This window comes from Botryllus schlosseri, chromosome 5, assembly GCF_051294905.1.
Source record: "Botryllus schlosseri isolate E-star chromosome 5, Bs_hap1, whole genome shotgun sequence".
Lineage (NCBI taxonomy): Eukaryota > Metazoa > Chordata > Ascidiacea > Stolidobranchia > Styelidae > Botryllus > Botryllus schlosseri.
In genome coordinates, this window is record NC_137240.1 from 25,742,475 (window position 1) to 25,763,595 (window position 21,121).

At 40.6% G+C, this 21,121-nt stretch overlaps 1 protein-coding gene across 2 annotated transcripts; it reads left to right on the top strand.

The window, feature by feature from the left end:
* The first annotated feature begins 1,610 nt into the window (after window positions 1–1,610).
* On the top strand, window positions 1,611–20,979 carry LOC145439518 (calnexin-like). 2 transcript variants are annotated; one of them, XM_080317002.1, is made up of 14 exons: window positions 1,611–1,804; window positions 3,246–3,325; window positions 4,889–5,023; window positions 5,544–5,691; window positions 5,750–5,818; window positions 7,851–8,053; window positions 9,505–9,615; window positions 11,118–11,268; window positions 12,171–12,365; window positions 12,547–12,687; window positions 14,667–14,782; window positions 16,646–16,724; window positions 17,442–17,599; window positions 19,901–20,979. In XM_080317002.1, the coding sequence occupies exons 1-14, from the start codon at window positions 1,658–1,660 to the stop codon at window positions 19,944–19,946; spliced, it is 1,779 nt and encodes a 592-aa protein (XP_080173128.1). In that variant the 5' UTR covers window positions 1,611–1,657; the 3' UTR covers window positions 19,947–20,979. The 2 variants fall into 2 exon arrangements, with proteins under 2 accessions (XP_080173128.1, XP_080173129.1); XM_080317003.1 differs by lacking the exons at window positions 16,646–16,724; window positions 17,442–17,599; window positions 19,901–20,979 and having other exon boundaries at window positions 13,536–14,757.
* The last annotated feature ends 142 nt before the right edge of the window (window positions 20,980–21,121 follow it).

Consider the following 21,121-nt stretch of genomic DNA (forward strand, 5'->3'; position numbering starts at 1 on the left):
TCTGTGCGTTATTTATATTGACAAATTACGCACGTAGACAATGGGCGAGTTATTGACAATGTATTGGCCATTTGCTAGAAACTCGTATTTAAAGCTTCGTATAATTCGTTATTATTTGGGAACAATTCAACTGCTGATACTTAGCTTTACAAGTTATTGCTTTACCAATATCACGGATAGACGGCAGCGAGAGGCAAAAATTTCACTGGCAATCCTGTCTACGTCGGCAAAACTGAACGTGGGTAAACCCGTCAACAACTCAGAATATACTAGTTCCATACTCTCGGTTCGATTACTGTCTAAAATGTTCATGCCATTTGTGACATTGGAGATAAACATTGGCATCAGTGCATTTTGGCAAAATACAGTTCAACGGATAAGGATTCTCAAACAACTAGTGAAGAAATAGAGTCCTGATTTTGCTAGCAATGACATGAAATCAGTCATAAGGGCTGTAGCAATAACTAAGAACCCATACGCTCGCAGTAAAGCGTCGCCAGAAGGGCAAAATAATGAGATTGCCTTTGCTGACAATGCTAGCCTTATGGAGGCGAAATCACTCTGGCCAATCACCCACAAGGGGCGCTAAAGCGGTGAGAATCGTCCATTCGAAAGCGACAATATTTGATTTTTTTCTAACTCTGTTGAATTCGTTTTATTAATTTTCGTTGAATAATCATGCAGTATATCTTACATATGTATCGAATTCATGTGTGGAACACTTCTTATCGATGGATTTGTACCTCGGTCATCATGATTACTTGGCAACGGCAAATTTTTCTTGCAATTTACTATTCTAGTGTTCTTTTCGCCAATCTAGTGTTTTTTCACGACATAATCTAGTGTTTTTCCAGCAACCTAGAGGGGCAACACTGCCGCTAATAGTGGACGCACAATGCACATCGCACTTATCGGCATGGAGTAAACAAATAACCTGTGATGTTCGAAACGGTAGCCGACCATTCACAATCTCACACGCAGGAAACGTTAGTGGTGCGGAAAGCAAATACAATGCATGAATGATTACGGCCACACAGGAAACTCGTGTTCGAAAAATGAAGCCGATTAGGAAATAACGGTATCAGTTTGAGGTATCTAATATATGATGAATGCAAGTTTGCCATGACGCCGGTTTATCAGTTATATACTATATACGTATTTAAGCTATATGTATTTTCTTACTGAATGACTTTAACGCAGTTTTAGTTCAGCTTACTTTTAATTCTCGTGACGAGTTGCGACGCTGGAGGCTGGACCGAAGTTATAAGCTAAATATATAGCCTAGTGATGCGCGGTATCGGTATGCAATGCTCTAGGCTGGTTGAATATATTTTCCAATGTTCGTGAGCAATTGGCATCAGACTTGAACTTCTGGTGAAAACGAATGCCACTCCCATGCTTCTGACTTCTGAGAATGAACGTGATTTCAAATTCCAAGTTCTAACAAATTCGGTAATTGTATACTTATAATATAATTGTAAACCGACTGTGTAGATATAATTCTCAGTTCTAATCTTCTTTGGTAAAGGTAAAATCAGAATATTTTCTCTGCTTGGCAGTTATCACAGCGTTCTGTCTTGAATTAACCCTTGAAAACTTTTTTCTTGAAGGTTCTAGGTGTTGTTCAAATTTTTCTCTTTATGAGAAATAACTCATTATGTTAAAGTTACTCAAATTTGGGGCGGTGTTTTTGCTTCTTCTGTCCAGCTGCAGTTTTGTTTCATCTCAAGACGAAGATGAGGATGAAGCTGAAGTGGAAGATGAGGAAGACTTTGAAGAAAGCGTTGAAGAATCCGCTCCCACTGTTAGTTCTATTCTATCGTTGTAATATAGAGGTGGAAAATCAAATTGCAAATACTAGATCACGGTAGCATGGTTCCTGATAACAAATATCTTATTTGATTCAGGCCGGGCGCGTAGCCATCCGAGAGAAATGAAACTAAAAAGCGGAGAGTATAGTGATATTTTGAAAATGGGCAATTTTCTAGATTCTAATGTAGATTAATCGGGTTGAATCTATGCAAATGCCAATGCAATAAGGATCAAATAATCTTTCTCCTGTTAACATCTATATACACATGAACATAGCCTATGCCGTAACAAATTTGCCAATATGGAATCGGTGTCTCGTGCACACCAAAGATTCTACTGATTACACACAGGTGTGACGCAGAAAAGCGTCTTGGCACACCAAATATATTGCGCTTAACGTACCAGGATTCCAACCCGGCAAATTTGTATGCACTATTGATGACTGAATGTGCCGATGCCTATGACCCATGGTTAATTATACAGATTTAGGTCATGGAGACAGTGCATTCATAATAAGATAAGCTTATTACTGAATACTGATCTGTTGTAATTTTGTTGTACTTTTCCGGTGTGGAATATATGTGAATTGAATTTTACGAAGATAATAACCGCGAATAATGAATGATGAACAAATTTGAGATTATTCCAGTTCCTAATCATATTTGCTCAAAGATCTATCAGCCTTATTGGTTGCATGCTGCTTCATTTACTTGATAGAAATGCGCATGACCAACATTAATGTAATGCAATACCAGTTGCTAAATGCGCATTTTTTGAATGAAGATTGTACATTCTGATTAAAAACTTGAGATGGGCCTACTTACTATTAGAATGAATTATGCATATATAACTTGTGTAATGGGACCGGAAATCTGTGTCTAAGCCATCAATTGAAGTTTGAAAATATTCTTGATTCATGAACTATTGAATATTTGCGTTTATGCTCGAGCTCAAAATAGATGACAGCTTAAAGCTGGGTTCATTCATCATTTGATTGACTAAATGACTGAAATTACCTTGGTTAGGGTTGCTGTTGTAGTTATTTATAATTTACCCTGGACTGCCTAAGCCTAACAATTATGAATTAATTCCACCATCTCATAATACCACTCTTGAATTTCACTGCAATGCTGATCTGTAAATTTTGGTAATTGCTCAGGGCAATGAATCATCAATGAACGTAAATCCAACTGGCTAACAAGATTATGTCGGCGGGATGATTAATGAGAAGCCTGAATTGAATTTTTCTGGAATTCTCACTACAAAATGGCCTCGGTATTGGGTATATATAGCCTATTTGGCCAGATCGCGAGCAGTTGGATATTTTGCATCAATTTGTTACCTCTGGTTTTCAGTATGCTTCTAGTGCGATGGGAGTATATGCTTGTGCAATCCATGTCTCGATATTGACTGAACAATTGTTCTTATTCCAGACAATGTCATACGAAACTCCAAAAGTGACTGGATCCGTTAATTTTGCCGAACCTTTCGACACACCAGAAGCCTTGAAAGGGTAGGGCTACTTGGAAGACTCAATTTTAAATACGCAGTCTCTGGCATCACGTTCTGTCCAATATTTTGTAGCATCTGGATTTTGCTGCAGTTCCATCAATGCCAATTTCCAATATGTAATCAATACTAGTTGATCTGCGTGGCAGAACTGTATTGTTGGTTCCCCCTCTGTTATTGATTAGGCACTAGAGTGAAGATTGAAAGCACATCTGCTTTTCGTGATGGCAGTATTCCGTGTATAGCGATAATAGTGAAACCCTTAGGTTACCTTCAAAACCATAGGCGCCGAACCTGGGCATGCAAGGCATGCCAGGCATGCCTAGACATTTTCTTAGGCATGCGGCATGCCTAGAATTCGGTTTGGCATGAATCGGCATAATCTCTGATTGTGTTATTTAGAACGAATCGCAATGTATTTCCGTTTACGACATTACCTGCTACCGCTTATGTGAGCGAGGTAACCCGTTGCGCGCGGCCAATTAGCGACAAGCGCTTTGCCAATTAACGAGATTTGTCTGTGCACAATGTAACGCGATGCGATCGCGCGAAATTGTGTCATTGATTGCCGTGCGTTCGGCAATCATCGCTTGGGACGCTTGCCTGCTTTATCGCGTCTGCTACAAGCCTAGGTTCACTCGCTTGAGCATGATGAACAATCACATCAGCAGTAGGCCCGGTGCCATCGTTGCCTGCACATTCGCATCTGCATTGGCGCGCTCGATATTATCGCTTGCCTACACAATTGCATCTGCAACAGGCCTGGTAGGAAAGATATCATCGCTGGCCAACTATCGCGTCTAGAGCCTAGCATGCGTTAGCTCCAATCTTTCGATGGCTTGGTGACAATGCCGTTAGGTGTTTGTTGGTTAGCGATTGTAATTAAAAAGCGACATCGCTGACCTGAATGACATCGAATGTCCGCAGACATGTGCGATTGTGAGTGCGCCGTGCATGCGTAAGTGAATCCCGCTAATACCTAAACATAAACATCAGAAGATGTGTGTCAACTGTCAAGGCTTGAGTTGTTGAAGACGGGAAAGGTTTGAACAACCTGAAATCGGTGCCATTATAGAACAGATTCCATAAAAACTCTGACATTTTGCCTAGCGCAAATCATCGCCGGGGTTACGTAATACGCGTTGATAAGCGGCGTATTTAATTGTTCGCTAGCGATCAGGGACTCGCTAATTGACAGCACTTCCGGACTCGTTGACAAGCTTATCACACGCGCAAGCTTGTTAACACGCAGATATTGCATAATCGGCATTTATGCAGGCACTTAACCCTCATGAATTGATGCTATATTATCCCTAATTATCAATTCCGTCGAATGATGACGTCATTCCTTTGTGACGTCATCGAACTCGCATGCCTAAGGAAAATTAGCGTTCGGCGCCTATGTTCAAAACAGATATATATAATTGATTGCGCAACTCATTGTTGACTTTACTGTTGGATATCAAGTGCCTGAAATGTGCCTCAATAAGCTGCTTTTTCTACCGTGAAATGATTGCCTTTTGAAGTTCTATTGCTCTAAATTTCTTGTGTTGTGCTGTTTCTATAGCTGGAAAATATCAGAGGCTAAAAAAGATGGTGTTGACGACGCGATTTCTAAATACAACGGACGGTGGGAGGTCACCAAGCCTATTCAAACGTTGCTTGATGGGGATCTGGGCCTTCTCTTGAAAGATAAAGCTCGGTAAGGCAGTGCTTTCCATTTATTATGTAACCTGTAATGTATTCTGGTAAGGTTAGAATAGAATGCCACACTCTTTTTCTGTGGGCATAGCAGCTGCCTCCTATGGAGCAGATGGAACTTGCTTGAGCAGTTGGGGTCTGTAAAATAGATTATTTAATGGCTACAAAATAAACATCGGTTAGCCTTATTAACTGACATGTCCTAGAAAAGAATCATTCATGCATGTGGTGTTGCCTGTCCGTTACTGTTGGGTCATAGCAGCGTAAGCCTTTAATCAATGCCGTTTGAACCCAATCATGTGTTTTGAATGGTATTGTAGTATTTATGGGATCATGGAATTATAGGGCTTCAGTCCTAATAATCTTTAGTTGTAAGATTGTTCTCAGTGATATTCTTAGAAACAGTTCAGGCTCAGATTTGGTGGCTAAATTGATCTTTAGAAATTGCCGTGTTGCATTTCAGTTACAGAAGTACAGTTAGTTTCAAAAACATACACGCCTATTATCATTTCTTGTTACAGTCACAATGCAATCTCTGTGGAAGTACCAAAGCCTTTTGAATTCGACGGCAAGCCGTTTGTGATGCAGTACGAAGTGAACTTCCAAGACGGTATTGAATGTGGGGGAGGTTATGTGAAATTGCTCTCCAATACCAAGGATCTTAATCTGGTAAATCTTTGTGGTATGTTGTTCCGGACAAATGACATTCATAGCCTTATTTTTACAGAGGACCTTCAATGACAGGACGCAATACACTATTATGTTCGGGCCTGACAAATGCGGGGAAGATTATAAGGTGGGTCTGTTCAGGGGATAAATAATTGCCTATATTGTATTGAAACATGGAGACAAGTCTTCTGAAAGAACTAATAACAACAGAATAGACGATAAATCATTGATCAATAACTGAATTCACTTTCCCTTGTCTATGCAGTTGTTACTAGAGGGCATTCCTATCTCAAATCCCCATGTCATCTATTTTATTGGACTTTATTATTATTATTTATGAGAGCTGTAATTTCTTTGTTGCACTTCTAATTATTATTCATGAGATAGTTCCAGGAGATAATTACATGATGAGCAAGTTGGTGTATCCAGTTTTGATTGATCATTTTCATTATACTGGGATGTCTTCTCGAGACCCTCTTCAACTACTGTACTAGTGATAGCGCATGCAAGCATTTCAATTGGGTTAGCACTCAATGCACTCATCCGAGAATAATACTGATGCTTCCATATACTGGAGATTTGAATAATTAACTTGAAGGCCTCCATGTCACTGATGTTTCTCTTATTGATCTTGTAGCCATCTGCGTTAGATTCGAGACGTGCCAGATGCATTTGTTTACTAAACTATGAGTTCTTAGATTGGGGTCCATGGATCCCTTGGGTTTAGTGGGTCCTGGATATGTCAATGTATCATTTCATCAAGAAACTACAAAACCAGATTGTATTAGGGCAATGATGCTGCTGTGAGTGGGACTGACCAGTGACCAGTCTGCCTAGTCATTAGTTAGGTTATTTTAAGCACGAAATATCCTAAATAGAGTTGAGCTGTTATGTGATGACCTTCTATTGTTTTAGTCATCAAGTAGCGTTTTAGACATATAATAGCCTAGATCAGGGGTCACCAACCTTTTTGCAACCAAGGGCTACTTTTGGGTGCTGATTGAAGCGACAGGCTACCATTTATTCCCGCCGTTTACCCGTTCCAGACGGAATTTCCGCTTTGATATTCATAGCACTGGGCAGGAATTGCATAGCGGTAAGACTTCTAGGAGAGTCTTTTAAATCAAAACATCTCATTTCAACTAGCTGGCCACTAACACTTTTTCAGAAATCACGAATTACTTCGCAGCATGTTTATATAAATTATGCAACAACTGCAGTGGTGCAATTTCAATCTCTAACTGTTCAGCATCCAGACATGACAGATTTCATTATGCCTGACAGCAGCATCGATAAAAGAAAGTTAAAAATGGGTTGAGTGTAAGAGAGACAAGCTGTGTCAAAAGATGCAATACGTAATGGGCATACTGCATCTGCTAGTACTTCACCGCTATCTGCAACCGGATAGTAATGTTGTTTACTACTTTGGTATTGTCCTGGACGTCGAGCTACCATGACGGAACCCCCCACCGTTTCAAGAAGACTGTGGATGGCATGCCGTCATATCGCTTGTATGGGCAGTACGCCGTATTCTACGTCTTCGATATCTTGTTATTCTATTACATGTTGGTATATTACTAATTGTAATTTAGGATACTTGATATCATCATTTTAAGTGTTTATATATATATATATGCATTGTAATTTCTAAGTCACGTGTTATAGTGTGATTTAAACAAGAATAGCTAAATCACTCAATTTATATATTTAAAAGCTCACTGGTAATAATCTGACGAATATTGGCAAATGCTGCTATTCGATCTATATTTAGAACAGGCTCGCGGGCTACTCATCTGGTCCTCGCGGGCTACCTGGGGCCCGCGGGTACCAGGTTGGTGACCCCTGGCCTAGATCAAGACTGAGCCACAACGTGGGGACCTTTTTTTAGTCGGTGGCTTCTGAAATTTTGTGGTACATACAAGGGAACAGAATAAAGTCTCTCCGGGTAGTACAAGATTATAATAGTGCTTCAATCATAAGTGTAGAAGCAGAACAGTAAAGAGATCAAATTATTGGTTCAAACCGCAAACAACTATGATGGGTAGTACAGATGTGTTGAACTGATGATTGTATTTTATTTCCCTGTGACACCAGTGTCAGATATTACCTTGCTTTGGGAAGCAGGAAATGAGATTGATCGATCCTCATTTCGTTCACAGCTCCATTTCATCTTCCAACACAAAAATCCCATTACCGGCAAATATGAAGAGAAGCATGCCAAAAAGACCACCTCAGACCTGAAGGGACCGTACACGGACAAGGGATTCCATCTCTATACCTTGGTCGTGTCGCCGGACAACTCGTTCCAGATCTATATCGATCAGAAAGAAGTGAACAGCGGAAGCCTGCTTGAGGATATGACGTATGTTTGCTATTGTTTTTCCGTTTCTGTGATGCTGTGTATGATATTGTCTCTTTGGCAGTTCGCCCCGATTGGTCTGGGCAAAATTGAGTCATGTCTTTTGCTGCCGCAAGAAAAATAATGCCAGTTGTGTGTCCTCCAAAATAACTTTGTATTTCTGAACCAAGACTATTTCGTAGCACCATTGTGAGGGTCTGCTTGACAGAAATATTGTGCCGTGAATACCCGTAGCCTTATGCAGCATGTTTTTTTTTAAATGCGGAGTTACGGCCAATGTAGATTTAAAGCAGAGGTCTCAAACTCAAATGTGCTCGCGGGCCAATTTTCTGGTTTTTGACGACGCCGCGGGCCGCAGCATCAATAAGGGTATTCCATATCTTTCCTAATAGGCCTTGGTTGAAGGGATTAAATTGTCCTATTGAAAGTGAGCCGATACAGCAGACTGACACACAACACACATCATAAAAATGTGATTTACTCTTGTAGGCTATCAATTTAGGTCTGGCATGAAAAAAATCATATTTATAACTATTGGAATAGTAGTGTTGTTGTACTTGATACATATTACTTATAAGATATAGACGCCATGTGAGCGGAAAAATATATAATGTGATCATAAAAACTATCACGTTATATAATTTTGGCAGCTACTATGAATATTGTGAATTTAACAGAGATAATTGATATATTACTATTTCCATGACTCCGTGTCCACTCGGGTCATTTTCATTTGACCATCGAGTCAGCCCGAGTCCGAGTAATTCGAATAAAGGTCGCGTCCAAGTCTAGCTCACAAATTTCAGTCACGAATCGTCTAAGCATAGTGCTGTAAACGACTATCGTCTAAGGGTCAGGGTCTATGATCATGAATTCGAAATGTGACGAAATAGTGAATCTTCTACTGCATGGGCGCGGACAGTGAAGTTTGACGAATAGTTTCAGGCTTTCGGAGCAATTTAAGAGCGAATTTTTACTTCGAAACTTGAAAAGATATATGTGGCAGTTATATACTGAAAAATTATTGAAAATCTAAAATGGTGTCGCTGGCCGCACAAAATGATCTGGCGGGCCGCGTGTTTGAGACCTCTGATTTAAAGGCTTTGACGGCAGGAATTACGTATTGAAGCTATTTTTTTCGCTGATACAATGTTACTCTTAATGTGATGGTGTATATTTTTGATTCTTGACGAAAAGTTTTACTTTTACTACAACACGACAAGAAATTTGATTCCTGCTGGTGAATCATCCTCAGTCACAAGGACTTGTATGTTGAAGCCACTGCTCGACTCGAATCGTTTTAATGAAAGTGCTACTCTGATCTGTGTACTCGAATTGTTGTGCTCTGTCGTAATCGTAACACTACAGGCACAGTATTTGGTTTCTAAATAGTTTTGAACTCTAGTACAGCACATTACAGCTGCTTTTTAATGGATAGCAATGGTTATTTTCAGACCCGCCGTCAATCCGCCAAAGGAAATCGAAGACAAGGACGACAAGAAACCGGAAGATTGGGACGAGAGAGAGAAAATCGCGGACCCAGACGCGACGAAGCCCGACGACTGGTGGGATTTTGTGATGCCATTTTGCAGATGCCGTAATTACCTGCGTGTCGAATTCGAATTTTTCGCACAAACTTCACTTTTGAGAGTGCAGTGCATGCTCTACTTTCTACAGCAGTTTCAACCTGGCTAACGCCTATTCTTATCTGCAAGTCTTTGGCGAATCCAAGATTTTTGCTTGGTCACAAAAACGAAAATCTCCCGAATTGCATATCTGATAGGGATGGTGTGAACGTGAGGTTCACGTTCGCGTTCTGTGTGTGAACCTCACATATTTAGAGGTTCACGTTCACAAACGAACCTTGGAAGGTTCTGCACTGTGAACCTTTTTATACACTACAATTTTGAATTCAATATAACGTCTTTGTTTGAAATATATTGCATTTCAACTGCGTACCGCTCTATTCATGGCACTAAACGAGCACCTTGAGAATCACAAAATATTTTGCTTTCTTTGTTATAAAAGTTTGCTCGAAATATACAGATCTCCGTTAGTGAATATTTCATGATTCTCTGCTGTGAGCTTGTCCCGCAATGACATAACATCAAGAGCGAAATACGCTACATGTAGTCAGCGATGAAGGCTTTTTAAATCAATCTATGGAATTGATATCGTTGTCAGATGTCAAAATTCTAGTAAGTGTACGGGGTCAATCGCGCCTTCATATGTTTATTGTATCATAAAAAGAAAATCTGTGCGATTGGGGTGTTGGCTACTGCTGTAGAACTTCAAGGGGTACTATCGGCAGCAAGTATAGAAACCCGCCGTTTGACACTCTGCTCAATATCAACGTCGCCATACTCAGACGCCGAATACATTTTCCAGTCTGGCCTAGACCGTTACTGCGTAAGCTTATATTCCCTTGCAAGTTCTTGTCGAAATTGTAGGCAAAGCGACGGAAGATGGGATTATTATATCATTTGATTGCCCCAGTTAAGACATTTGGCGACGTTCAAAACGCCAATATGTACTTCAGCATAGTGACATTACGTGGCCCGAATCGTCGCTAGGTATCGTGTGCATTCATATAGGCTATCACTTCACTGAAATGTAGGGTTAGAATTAGCAATATGACGTTACGTGACGTCATGAGGTTCACGTTCGTGTTCACACAGAACCTTTCAGAGGTTCACACCATCCCTAATATCTGATACTGATATATTGCTATAGAATGCTGACATGCTGACGCACAAAATGAACTGTCCATTCACAACTGTTTTCATGCAAAACAGATGATAATGAATATTTCCTGCAAATCAGTGCGATTTCTGCTGTATGAGTTGATTTTGTGTCTTGATCTCGAGTGAACCCCTAACACTGGCTCAGCGAACCCCCCTGGTTAGGGACCGCTGTAATATGCTATCATATATGCATCACTCGTATATGCCAAATTTCCCCCAACGAGTGTATCATTCCGCACTTGTGTGGGACCTTTGGCCGATATGAACACTTTCCTCATCTCTTTGCACCTTATCTAACGTTCTTCCGTTATCTTCTGAACCAGGGACGAAGAAGCACCTGCCAAGATCCCCGATCCAGACGCGGAGATGCCCGAGGGCTGGTTGGAAGATGAGCCCCTCTACGTTGACGATCCCGACGCGGAAAGACCCGAGGACTGGGATGATGATATGGACGGGGAATGGGAACCGCCAAAGGTGTGTGGCTTTGCATCCTAAAATCTGCTCGATGCACACGGTTGTAATGATTACTAGGAAACTCGAGCAACTTCATTTTTCTGGCAGTGTGACAATTTTCCGCTACATTGATTTTAACGTTGATGTGTCAAGCGAGGAAAAAGTACGTTGTTAGAAACGACTTTCATGTAGCAACATTGTAGCCAAGTTTTATTGTTGTAGGTGGGGTTAACAAATGGAGAATATTGATTTTGGTCGTGCAATAAAGCAATATTTTCATTTAAAGAGGCTCTTGGAGGTACAGTACCTCATTATACAGTCGAATGCTGTAATATATTCATATTGACATAAATCCGAAAGACTGCTGTATGAAGTTTTTTTAAATTGTCTCCATAGTTGTTGACGGTCACTATATTTGTTGAAAGTACAAATTTAAGCAAATTGCTGTTTATTTGCCAATGTTTTTTATGCAAGACAGGGTTGTAACCACGTCGCAAGGTTCCGAGTCATAAATCAATTTGACATTTATAGTTTTTACTCGAGTCAATTTCAATGGACTCGAGTCTGAGTCCAAGTCATAGTGTTCAGTAGCCTATCGAGTCGGGTTCAACTCTTTGACAATGTCTGGGTGATATCAAAGGCCTTGATTCATAATATACTCATATTTCTCACTCTTACCATATTTGTTTCAACAGATAAAAGACAGTTTCTGGTCATATTCATTTATCCACGCTTGAATAAGTCATGTTGAATGTGTCGAGTCATGCGCAATTACCTCAATACACAAATTGTCTCTAGTCACGTCCATTTTTAAGAAATTGAGCGAGTCATGACTTGACTAATTGCAACCCTGGTGCGAACCTGAATGAAAAGTTATTGGTGTGTCGATTTTTTCTTGGGAAAGTGCAATTATGCTGTCGCAGGTGGAGAATCCGAAGTGCAGCGAGGCGCCAGGATGCGGAACGTGGGAACCGCCGAGCATCGCAAACCCGGAATACAAGGGCAAGTGGAGGGCGCCGATGATCGCCAATCCCGCGTACAAAGGCATTTGGAAGCCGAGGAAAATCCCCAATCCCGAATTCTTCGAAGATCTTGAACCTTACAAAATGACTCCAATCGTGAGTTTCATTGCTTGACCATATAGTATTTCAGTCTTTCTGTCGTAAATAGTCCGGACTTAAGTGACTTGAAACCTCGATTGCCTTCAATTCGAGCGAGTGGTTCTTTTTTCACAGATGTTATTCACATGTTTTGTTGCTACAATTGTAATATGCGAGGTAACGAAATCTTAATTGTCAGGGTGCGATCGGTTTGGAATTGTGGTCGATGAGCAGTGACATCATGTTCGACAATTTCATCATCACCGACGACAAAGCGGTTGCCGACGACTACGCTTCTCAAACTTGGAAGCTGAAAAAGGCAGTGCGTGCGAGGAATGAGGTAAAAACACAATTTGGTATTAACGAGTCTAATTTGTATGTGTTGATTTCATTTTCTGACGCTCAACGCTTACTCTTGATTATGTTTATGTTATGTATCATATAATTTCACATCATGGGATCACTATGTTCTCTCGCTCTGCTGATATCCATCAATAAGGCTTCTTCGCTTAGAGTCGATGGTTGGACTCGGCCGATTTGCGTTAGTTCGATATAACCGTCTCTAAAAACTTAATAAGATATCCAACTTCTGGTCGGAGTGACGCTCCGACCGGTTTCATTTTATACCTTATGCACTGATGTACGGGGCGAATACAAAGACTTGTTTTAAAAATCTGTAGCATGTCAGCGTTGGCGCGGGTGCTCCTGACAAATTCCAGTCCTTTGGATGGTGAGGCGCCGGAGGCGGCGTTGCTATGACTCAGAATCTAACTTGAGTTTTCTTCAAATACTTGAATAGGTGACTGTAGGTACTCAACTCGAATATTGCTTTCAAGACTACATTCATTACAGAATAATTAATTAACTCGATTTCTCACATAGATACTTTTCTACGGTATATTTTTTCCATTTGAATCTGTTTTTATGTGTGTCATCGAGTTGAGTTGTCAACTCTTGTTAAGAGGCACACAAAAATTTTTTGCAATGAATGTAAAATGAATTGAAGGCCAAATTTCAGCTCAATTTTTGGAAAGTTCCTGCAGCAGATGATCAATTGTCACAACAATACAAACAAGGATCTGTACAATATTAGACTTGAGATTGCAGTAAAATGAGTAAATCTATCATTCGTCTTTACTCTACACCCTGAAGTGAATTTGTTTATCGTTGCCCTCTCGACTGTTGCAGTCTATAAAACGAGCCAAAATGTTGAAAAGGGCTGCGAAGAGAGCGCAGAAAAATAAAAAGGTGACTCGATAAGGGTGCTGTGTGGTAGTGTCTGGGAGGAGGTTAGGGTCAAGGCGCATGTTGTAATCCGGTGGATCTGTTATTTGTGCAGTAGTATAGTCGGTTGAACGGTCTCAATCACACAGTGTCAGTACTAAAAGTGCAACCATAACAATCCATTTTTTCTACTGCAACTATAAAACCCAGACTTTTAAAATATTCATTAGGCCTAATTGTTGAAATCCGAGGTTTGTCCTAAAATATCGAAGTTGTAGGTGTAGGCTATACAGTATACAGAGTGCATGAGGGAATGAATTTGCAAGGTTTATTCACGACTTACGCCTGATTTTTACCACTGGTATCCATTACTTCCCTGCTGGGCGCTCATGCATTACTGGGATAGCGTGGAGGGGTGGTGCAAGACTTGGAAAGCCGTACAAGGCTATATCTGCACCTTCCTTGTCCAGCGGCATATGCACATCATGAAGTCATGGTATCGATATGCACAGATCGTGTGTATGTCTATCATGAATCGGTGTATATGCCGCCAAAACATCAAAGACAAAAACAAACTACGTCCTTTCCTTTACTTTACTTTAACTGTGATACACATACAGATATGACCTTGCTATTTAGGTTGAAAAAGTCCTTCCATATATATTGGAGTCTGCACTCTTGGTGATATTCGATTCTGTGCTGCATTGAATTGATTCCCTCGAGTTGAGTGTTTCTCAAAGGGAAATGGTACGGTTAAAATGTTGTTCACATGCTGTGCGGACTTTCAGTTAGCTGGGTTATTCTTTCGGTTGAACGTTGTGCAGATTTTGAAAATGATTTGCAAAATGCTAAATCTTTTCGAATTAGTCAATAGGTAAGCTTTGGTGTCGGAATTCTTGAACGTAAAGCGATGCTCACTTGCTCAGGTGCACTCATGAAACTCGTATCAAAATGGTAATAACGAAGTGGTAAAACTAATTCAGACTCAAGTTGAAGGTGGATATAGCGATTGCAGTACACTTGCGAGATTTCGTGTCTTGTCCAAGCCCATTTTGTGATCGCCGATCTTTACTTGACGCTGTTAGCTTCTTTCAGCCTGGAGTCGTCCAAACTATTATGGACGCGCCGACCGAAAGACCGTGGCTTTGGGCGGTGTATGTGGCCGTTGTGGCTCTGCCTCTCATTCTCTTCTACATATGCTGCTGCAGAGGGTGAGATGAATGTACCGTGCTTTGGACTTGAGGGTAACTTTGGACACTAAGCAGTAAAAGATTTGAATGGTTATTGATGGAAAAGGGCTGCCGCTGGATGTCCAATTCTTTTTCATGAGGCAACAGTACCACAAGTAGTCTCAATAAAAGGCGGATTCATTTCACTACCAGATAAACTTGACTTAACATTGATAAATTAATGGAGGGGGTCAATTTCATCAAAATTGATGTCCAATAAACTTCTTACAACCAAACATAGATAGCATGGGATTCATAGATTCAAAACTTGGCAGCAGATACCTCTAAGTAGTCTTAATCCATGGCAAAAATTTCAGTGGGCTAACCCTTGGATCAATACAAGAAAATGTGATGTCCAAAGTTACCCCGTCAAATTTTATCAGAACGGGGTAACTTTGGACAGTGAAAAATGTGATATTTAGAGCTCTGGAAAGTGGCTGCTTCATCTGTGTCAAAGTGTATCGTCAACTATTTTCCTTATGACGGGCCTGATGGCTTCTCAAAATGGAATTAGAAGGTTAATTAATTAAGAGTTTGCCAAAATATGAAAAAATGGGTAGGCAATGAGGTGAGAGATTGTAATTGGGTGTAAGCTACTTCAAAAACTTATCACATACTCCTACAGATGCGCCTGCTGAATATGGGATATCGTAAATTACGACAAATATATCCATCAGAGGACATAGGAAAGGAAAAATGTATCTTCTCAAGAACAGTAATATATTTGAAATCGGCAATAAATCACGGTAACATGCTTAATGTTTGCTGTCGATTGCTGACACTGCCAGTAGGATACCCCTTATCACCATATGTTATTTATAAGTCCCAATTGCTGAAGGCATGAGGGAAAATTGAGATAAGGGATGAATAAGGGGACATTAGCCTTCATAAAATACCTAATTTTTTTGGGGGGGAGGGGGGTTTAGGTAAAAATCATGCAATAGGCCAGACATATGCTATTTTGTTTCAGTTTCAGCCACTGCTCTCATCAACTCTTACCAAATAAGCCTCATTTACAAGGTTTCATAAACAATTGAGTGTAAAGGCATACAAAAAACTACATTGTCCAAAGTTACCCCACATGCAAGGGTAACTTTGGACACGGATAATTTACAAAAATAAGGTACTTATTTATGACAATGAAGATTTTGGATTGGGTAATTCTAATCTTTGCTCTATGACCCTTGAAAAACAAAACTTGAGGAAGCCTCCTCTACACCCTAGCATTTCCAAGATACAAAGCGGAAATGTTTAAAATTGTCCAAAGTTACCCCGGTTTACGGTATGCATGCTTACCAGGCTTGACTCATATTTACCGTAACGGGCCTCGGGGCTGATTCGTGCTACATTCGAAACTCTCTCACATCAAATTGGTTTTAGTGAGGATATTTTGAAGGAAATATATTGTACCGTTTAACGCGTAAGTGTGTGAAACTAATAGGCGCAAGAATTTTATTTGTTGATTATTATAAACATAGTGGGTTCAGTATCAGTGCATTATCAATTTCATCATTTCAATACACCACAAGCCTGCGTTACAATGAAAAGACAGGACAGTGTCGAAACGACTTGGACTAGTCTTTGAAATCAGGGACCTACCTTATCTACCATTTTAAGTGATGCAACTGTGTCATTAGATTCAGTGCCGAATCCATAGATTTTTTCGGCGGTGCGGGTCAAACCCCAGTTTCCTCGCAAAATCGTGACCCCCTCCTTTTGAAATACCAGTTCTATCTGTCCCACCAAATTTCTTCGCACATTTTCACAAGCATTCAGCAATTGTGGCGAGATTACTTCTGCTCGTGTGTGAAAAATCGCGTCTAAAAACTTGTTCTTTTGACACAGAGGCAAAGCTGACGAATCGGACCCCAAGAAGACTGACGAACCGACCCCTGACGATCCGCACGACTCTGACAAAGAAGAGGTAAGATTTTTCCGCTGCCGTTTATCATACAGTTCCAACAGTCGCTTTTCGAGGTCCGAGCCATATTCAATATTCATACTAACCTGGGACTTGATTTCCATTAGGAAGTTGATAAAAAGGAGTTCTAGTTCTGACTGGCTGGGTATCTTTCACAGTTATAAGATCAACCATTATACGCTCTTGAAATCGCATGCGCGGTAACAGTAGTTGCTTGTAACTTTATTCTGTTCGCTTTCAAGACAATGTTACACGGAAACAGATAAAAATATGTTGCTTCTGCAGCTTTTAAGCCCAAGTAGCTTATTAGTATAAGCGGTCATCAAGACATGGCGAAATTACCATGTTTGGTTCCTTCTGTGTAAATGCGCGGCCACGAGAGCAGTGGATCGGAGCCGGTGTTCCACTAGGGCTTTCCTGACCTTTAACCTTTCATGCTATCAAACTGTGCGTTGGAGTTGCAAACATGAATTCAAAATCTTTGTTAAACTTCTACGTTCACATCCACCAGTTGAATGAAGCCAAATTTGGTGTGCAGTGTTTTCTTAGGCAACCTAACAAATTGATTGGTGAATTCCCGGAATCCGGGATAAAAAGTTGTTTTGAACAACCCTGGCACCATATATCACGAGTCACGACCAGTTTTTGTAATTCGAATTTTGTTATTTTTCACTCCTTAGTATCTGTGCCTGATTCCAGATTGTTAACGATTGAATTTAGGATGACAAAGAGGAGGCAGAGGAGGAGGACAGTAAGGAGCAGTCCGGCTCGCAAGACGATGAACCGGCGGCTGGTGGCGACGCCGCGAAATCTCCCTCCAAAGAAGACTTAGAAGATGAGGATGAAGACGAGGAAGAGGAGCCTGTCACAGGAAAAACGTACGCGACACAAATTTTCAGTCAATAATTTAGTGTAGATCGAATAACTCCTAACAGCTGCAGTAAGCCTCGATGATAGACAGATCACTTCACTGCAGATTCATCTCGCAATTATAATGCGTACACTAGGGTTGTCCAAAATTTGGAAAATCTTACAAATCTTCCGTTGTAATGTCTTATTCTATAGATTGTTGATAAAAAACGACACTGGGCCTAAAAGAAGCTTACAGGGAGGTCGTTAAGATTTCGTACAAAGCGTTTGAAAGTAGCTGCCCAAGAATGGGCGTGCCACCGACCATAGAACGGCGAGAAGCCTAGTAATCACGAAACCACGGCTCTTGATTGGCTAATCGGCTATGCTTTAATGACCACGACTGCATCAGCTTGATGATGAGGTGATCAAGGAGTCTGCTACCGACGGCGATTCTGAAACCGCATTGCATGTAGGTTGACTGATATTGACTTAGGATTGTTTAGGGTATGTTGAGGTACGAAATACATGATGTACAAACAACAACTGCTTCACAAAAACGTCTAAAGCATGACTGCTTTATTGTGTAGGAAACCGCCGTAGCCTATATGCCTTGTTTTCAACGAATGAAAGCATAGGCGCTTATGCAAGTGGCGGCGGATTCCTAGTTTCAGAAAGGCTATATCATTATTGAATACAAATATAAAGCCTAACAATGGCACTTCAATTTGTGTGATCTTATTGGGCTCGGGTTGTAGTACGTAGTTGAAGTTTTGAATGATCTAGGGATCGGTTGAATCAGACGGTTAGGCTTGGCACTTATCAGATGTCTACAGCAAATTGAATTCTCACTTGTAAGTGTTTTCAAAGTCCCTAATGATGCCGCAGAGACGAGGTGTAAATGTAAGCACGGACTATGCTTGATATTATATAAAAACTATGCTGGATACTATGCACTAAGCAGCATTGTCTGTGCTTTCCCTTGCACCCCTTTTATGCACGATTATCAAGGCCTTTGGCATATCATATCCAGCATAGTATGTGCTTACTTTTACACCTCTTTTCTGCACCAGCATTAAGGTCTTTGACAACACTTGCAAGTGAATACAATTTGATGTAAAAGCATCTGATAAGTGCCAAGCTAACCCGCTGATTAGGCCGATCCTTGGAGCTTTCACAACTTCAACTATGTACTACAACCTGAGCCCTATAAGCTCACACAGACAAAGTAGTGTCATTGTTAAGCTTTATATTTGTATTCAATAATGATAGATCCTTTCTGAAACTAGGAATCCGTCGCCACTTGCATAAGCGCCTATGCTTTCCCTCGTTGAAAACAAGGTATATCGGCTAAGGCGGTTTCTTTCACAATAAAGCAGTCATGCTTTGGACGTTTTTGTGACGCAGCAGTTGTTTGTACATCATGTATTTCGTACCTCAACATACCCTAAACAATCCTAAGTCATTATCAGTCAACCTACATACAATGCGGTATCAGAATCACCGCCGGTAGCAGACTCCTTGATCACCTCATCATCAAGCTGCTGCTGTCGTGGTCATTGAAGCATAACCGATTAGCCAATCAAGAGCCGTGGTTTCGTGATTACTAGTCTTCTCGCCGTTCTATGGTCGGTGGCACGCCCATTCTTCGGCAGCTACTTTCAAACGCTTTGCACGAAATCTTAACGGCCTTCCTGTAAGTTTCTTTTAGGCTCAGTGTCGTTTTTTATCAATAATTTATAGAATAAGACATTACAATGGAGGATTTGTAAGATTTTTGAAATTTTTGACAACCCTAGCGTACACGTTGTGTGACTGTATATAACCTACATCTACATTTGTACATTTTATACAGCAATTCTTTTGTTTTCAACTTCATTTCCCTACTGTGAATCGTTAATATTTTCTGCAGCATGTGTAATTTAGTTATGTATCAACTTTTTGTTATTTTTTGCAATAGTAATTAAAATTACCTTCACTCCCTGAGAATGGCTTTCCAGCCACGCAAATATATATCCTCAGCTAAGCTACAACCGCCTTTGAGCACTTAAAAAGACGCTATTTCCGCCAGTGGAAGCAATGTGACTACTGATGCTATAACATCATTTAGGATATATGATTATTTTATTCTCTGATTACTCTATATTTGTATGCTTTTTACTCTGCAAATCACTTTGAATTTTGTTTTGATTACTGTCCCTTTGTATATTACAATAATCGAATAATGTCAAGTCAAGTGGTGATTTGATTCAAACCAATTTTATCTCTTCCTAACCCCGATCGCACTACACTATTGTCGATTGAATATTTCTTGTTATTTTCTTGTCTAGCGAGAACAGAAGATCGCCGAGACGCAGGGCACGTAAATCCGATTGAAGTGAACGTCTCCAATGCAAACAAGACTAGGAACTTTAGCGAATCACTGTCCACTTCATGCAAAGAAATGTTGCTTTGAAATTATGTCCACTCCCGGAAGATTACGTTGTGAACGGCTGTTAGTCCTTCCGCTATAATTGTTTCATTGTTTTGCTGAATTTTTGTGGAAATTGTTACTTCACTATTTCGGCGCAGTCAGATGTCTCGTGATTTTTTGTATTTTTTGGCCTGTTGCGACCTTCAATTCATGTGTTATTGTCGTTGGGTCAATTTGCTATTGTGTTTCATGCTTGACCCTCTCCGCTAAATAATCCGATACCTCGAAAATAGATGTCTAATCGGGACGCTACCCTATCCCAGTTGTTGAGCTTGAAATCTTTACTACACAATTTATGTTAATGGATATCGAGATATTTTATAGACCGTCAATCAACGTAATGAGTTTCTGTATGTTGTGTTGTGTAACCGTAATCGTTTTTCTTATTTATCTGGCACCTTACCGAGACTATATCTATCGCGAGATTGTGTTCGTGTGGTGGAACGGTGCCCACTGTTTAAGATTGTCCCCGTGGACTTGATGAAGTCCGCCATCAAGCATTCCCCTCCAGTCCCAACAGAAACCACGTCGTCCCCTGCTTCGTAGAAAAGTTGTGATGAGACCATTCAGCGTTTTCATAGATGTGACCTACAAAATGGTGATAGAGCTAAGTGCAAGCGGTGTTTATAGTAGTGTAGAAGTTCACAGCTCTTCATGCGACAGTCGCGGCATCCTTATTCTATTACTAGTTTCCAATGTCGGTGGCTGATTCTGGAATTGTTCAATTTGTCAGACGCAATCAATAACGCAATGATCATCGAATTGTTGCAATTCCATTTTGATTTTGTTTGGACGACCACAAACTGCAGTCGTGAATTTTGCTCTGTTGTCAACATGCCAGTTTATATGTTTTGGTACTGTGTATTGGTCTGCCGTCTCGCGCATGGGCTTTTTTTATTCTGCATTCACGTGTAGTAATACAACAAGGGCCCCTGCGACTGGTTGCAATGTCTGACGAAGCTATACTGCAGGAGACAGCCTTCAGGGAACAGTAGTCGTAAAATCTGGCTTGCAGCATCAATCCAATGAGAGTAGTTGCGTGCACTTCGTACCTCTCTGCTAGATTTATGACCTACTT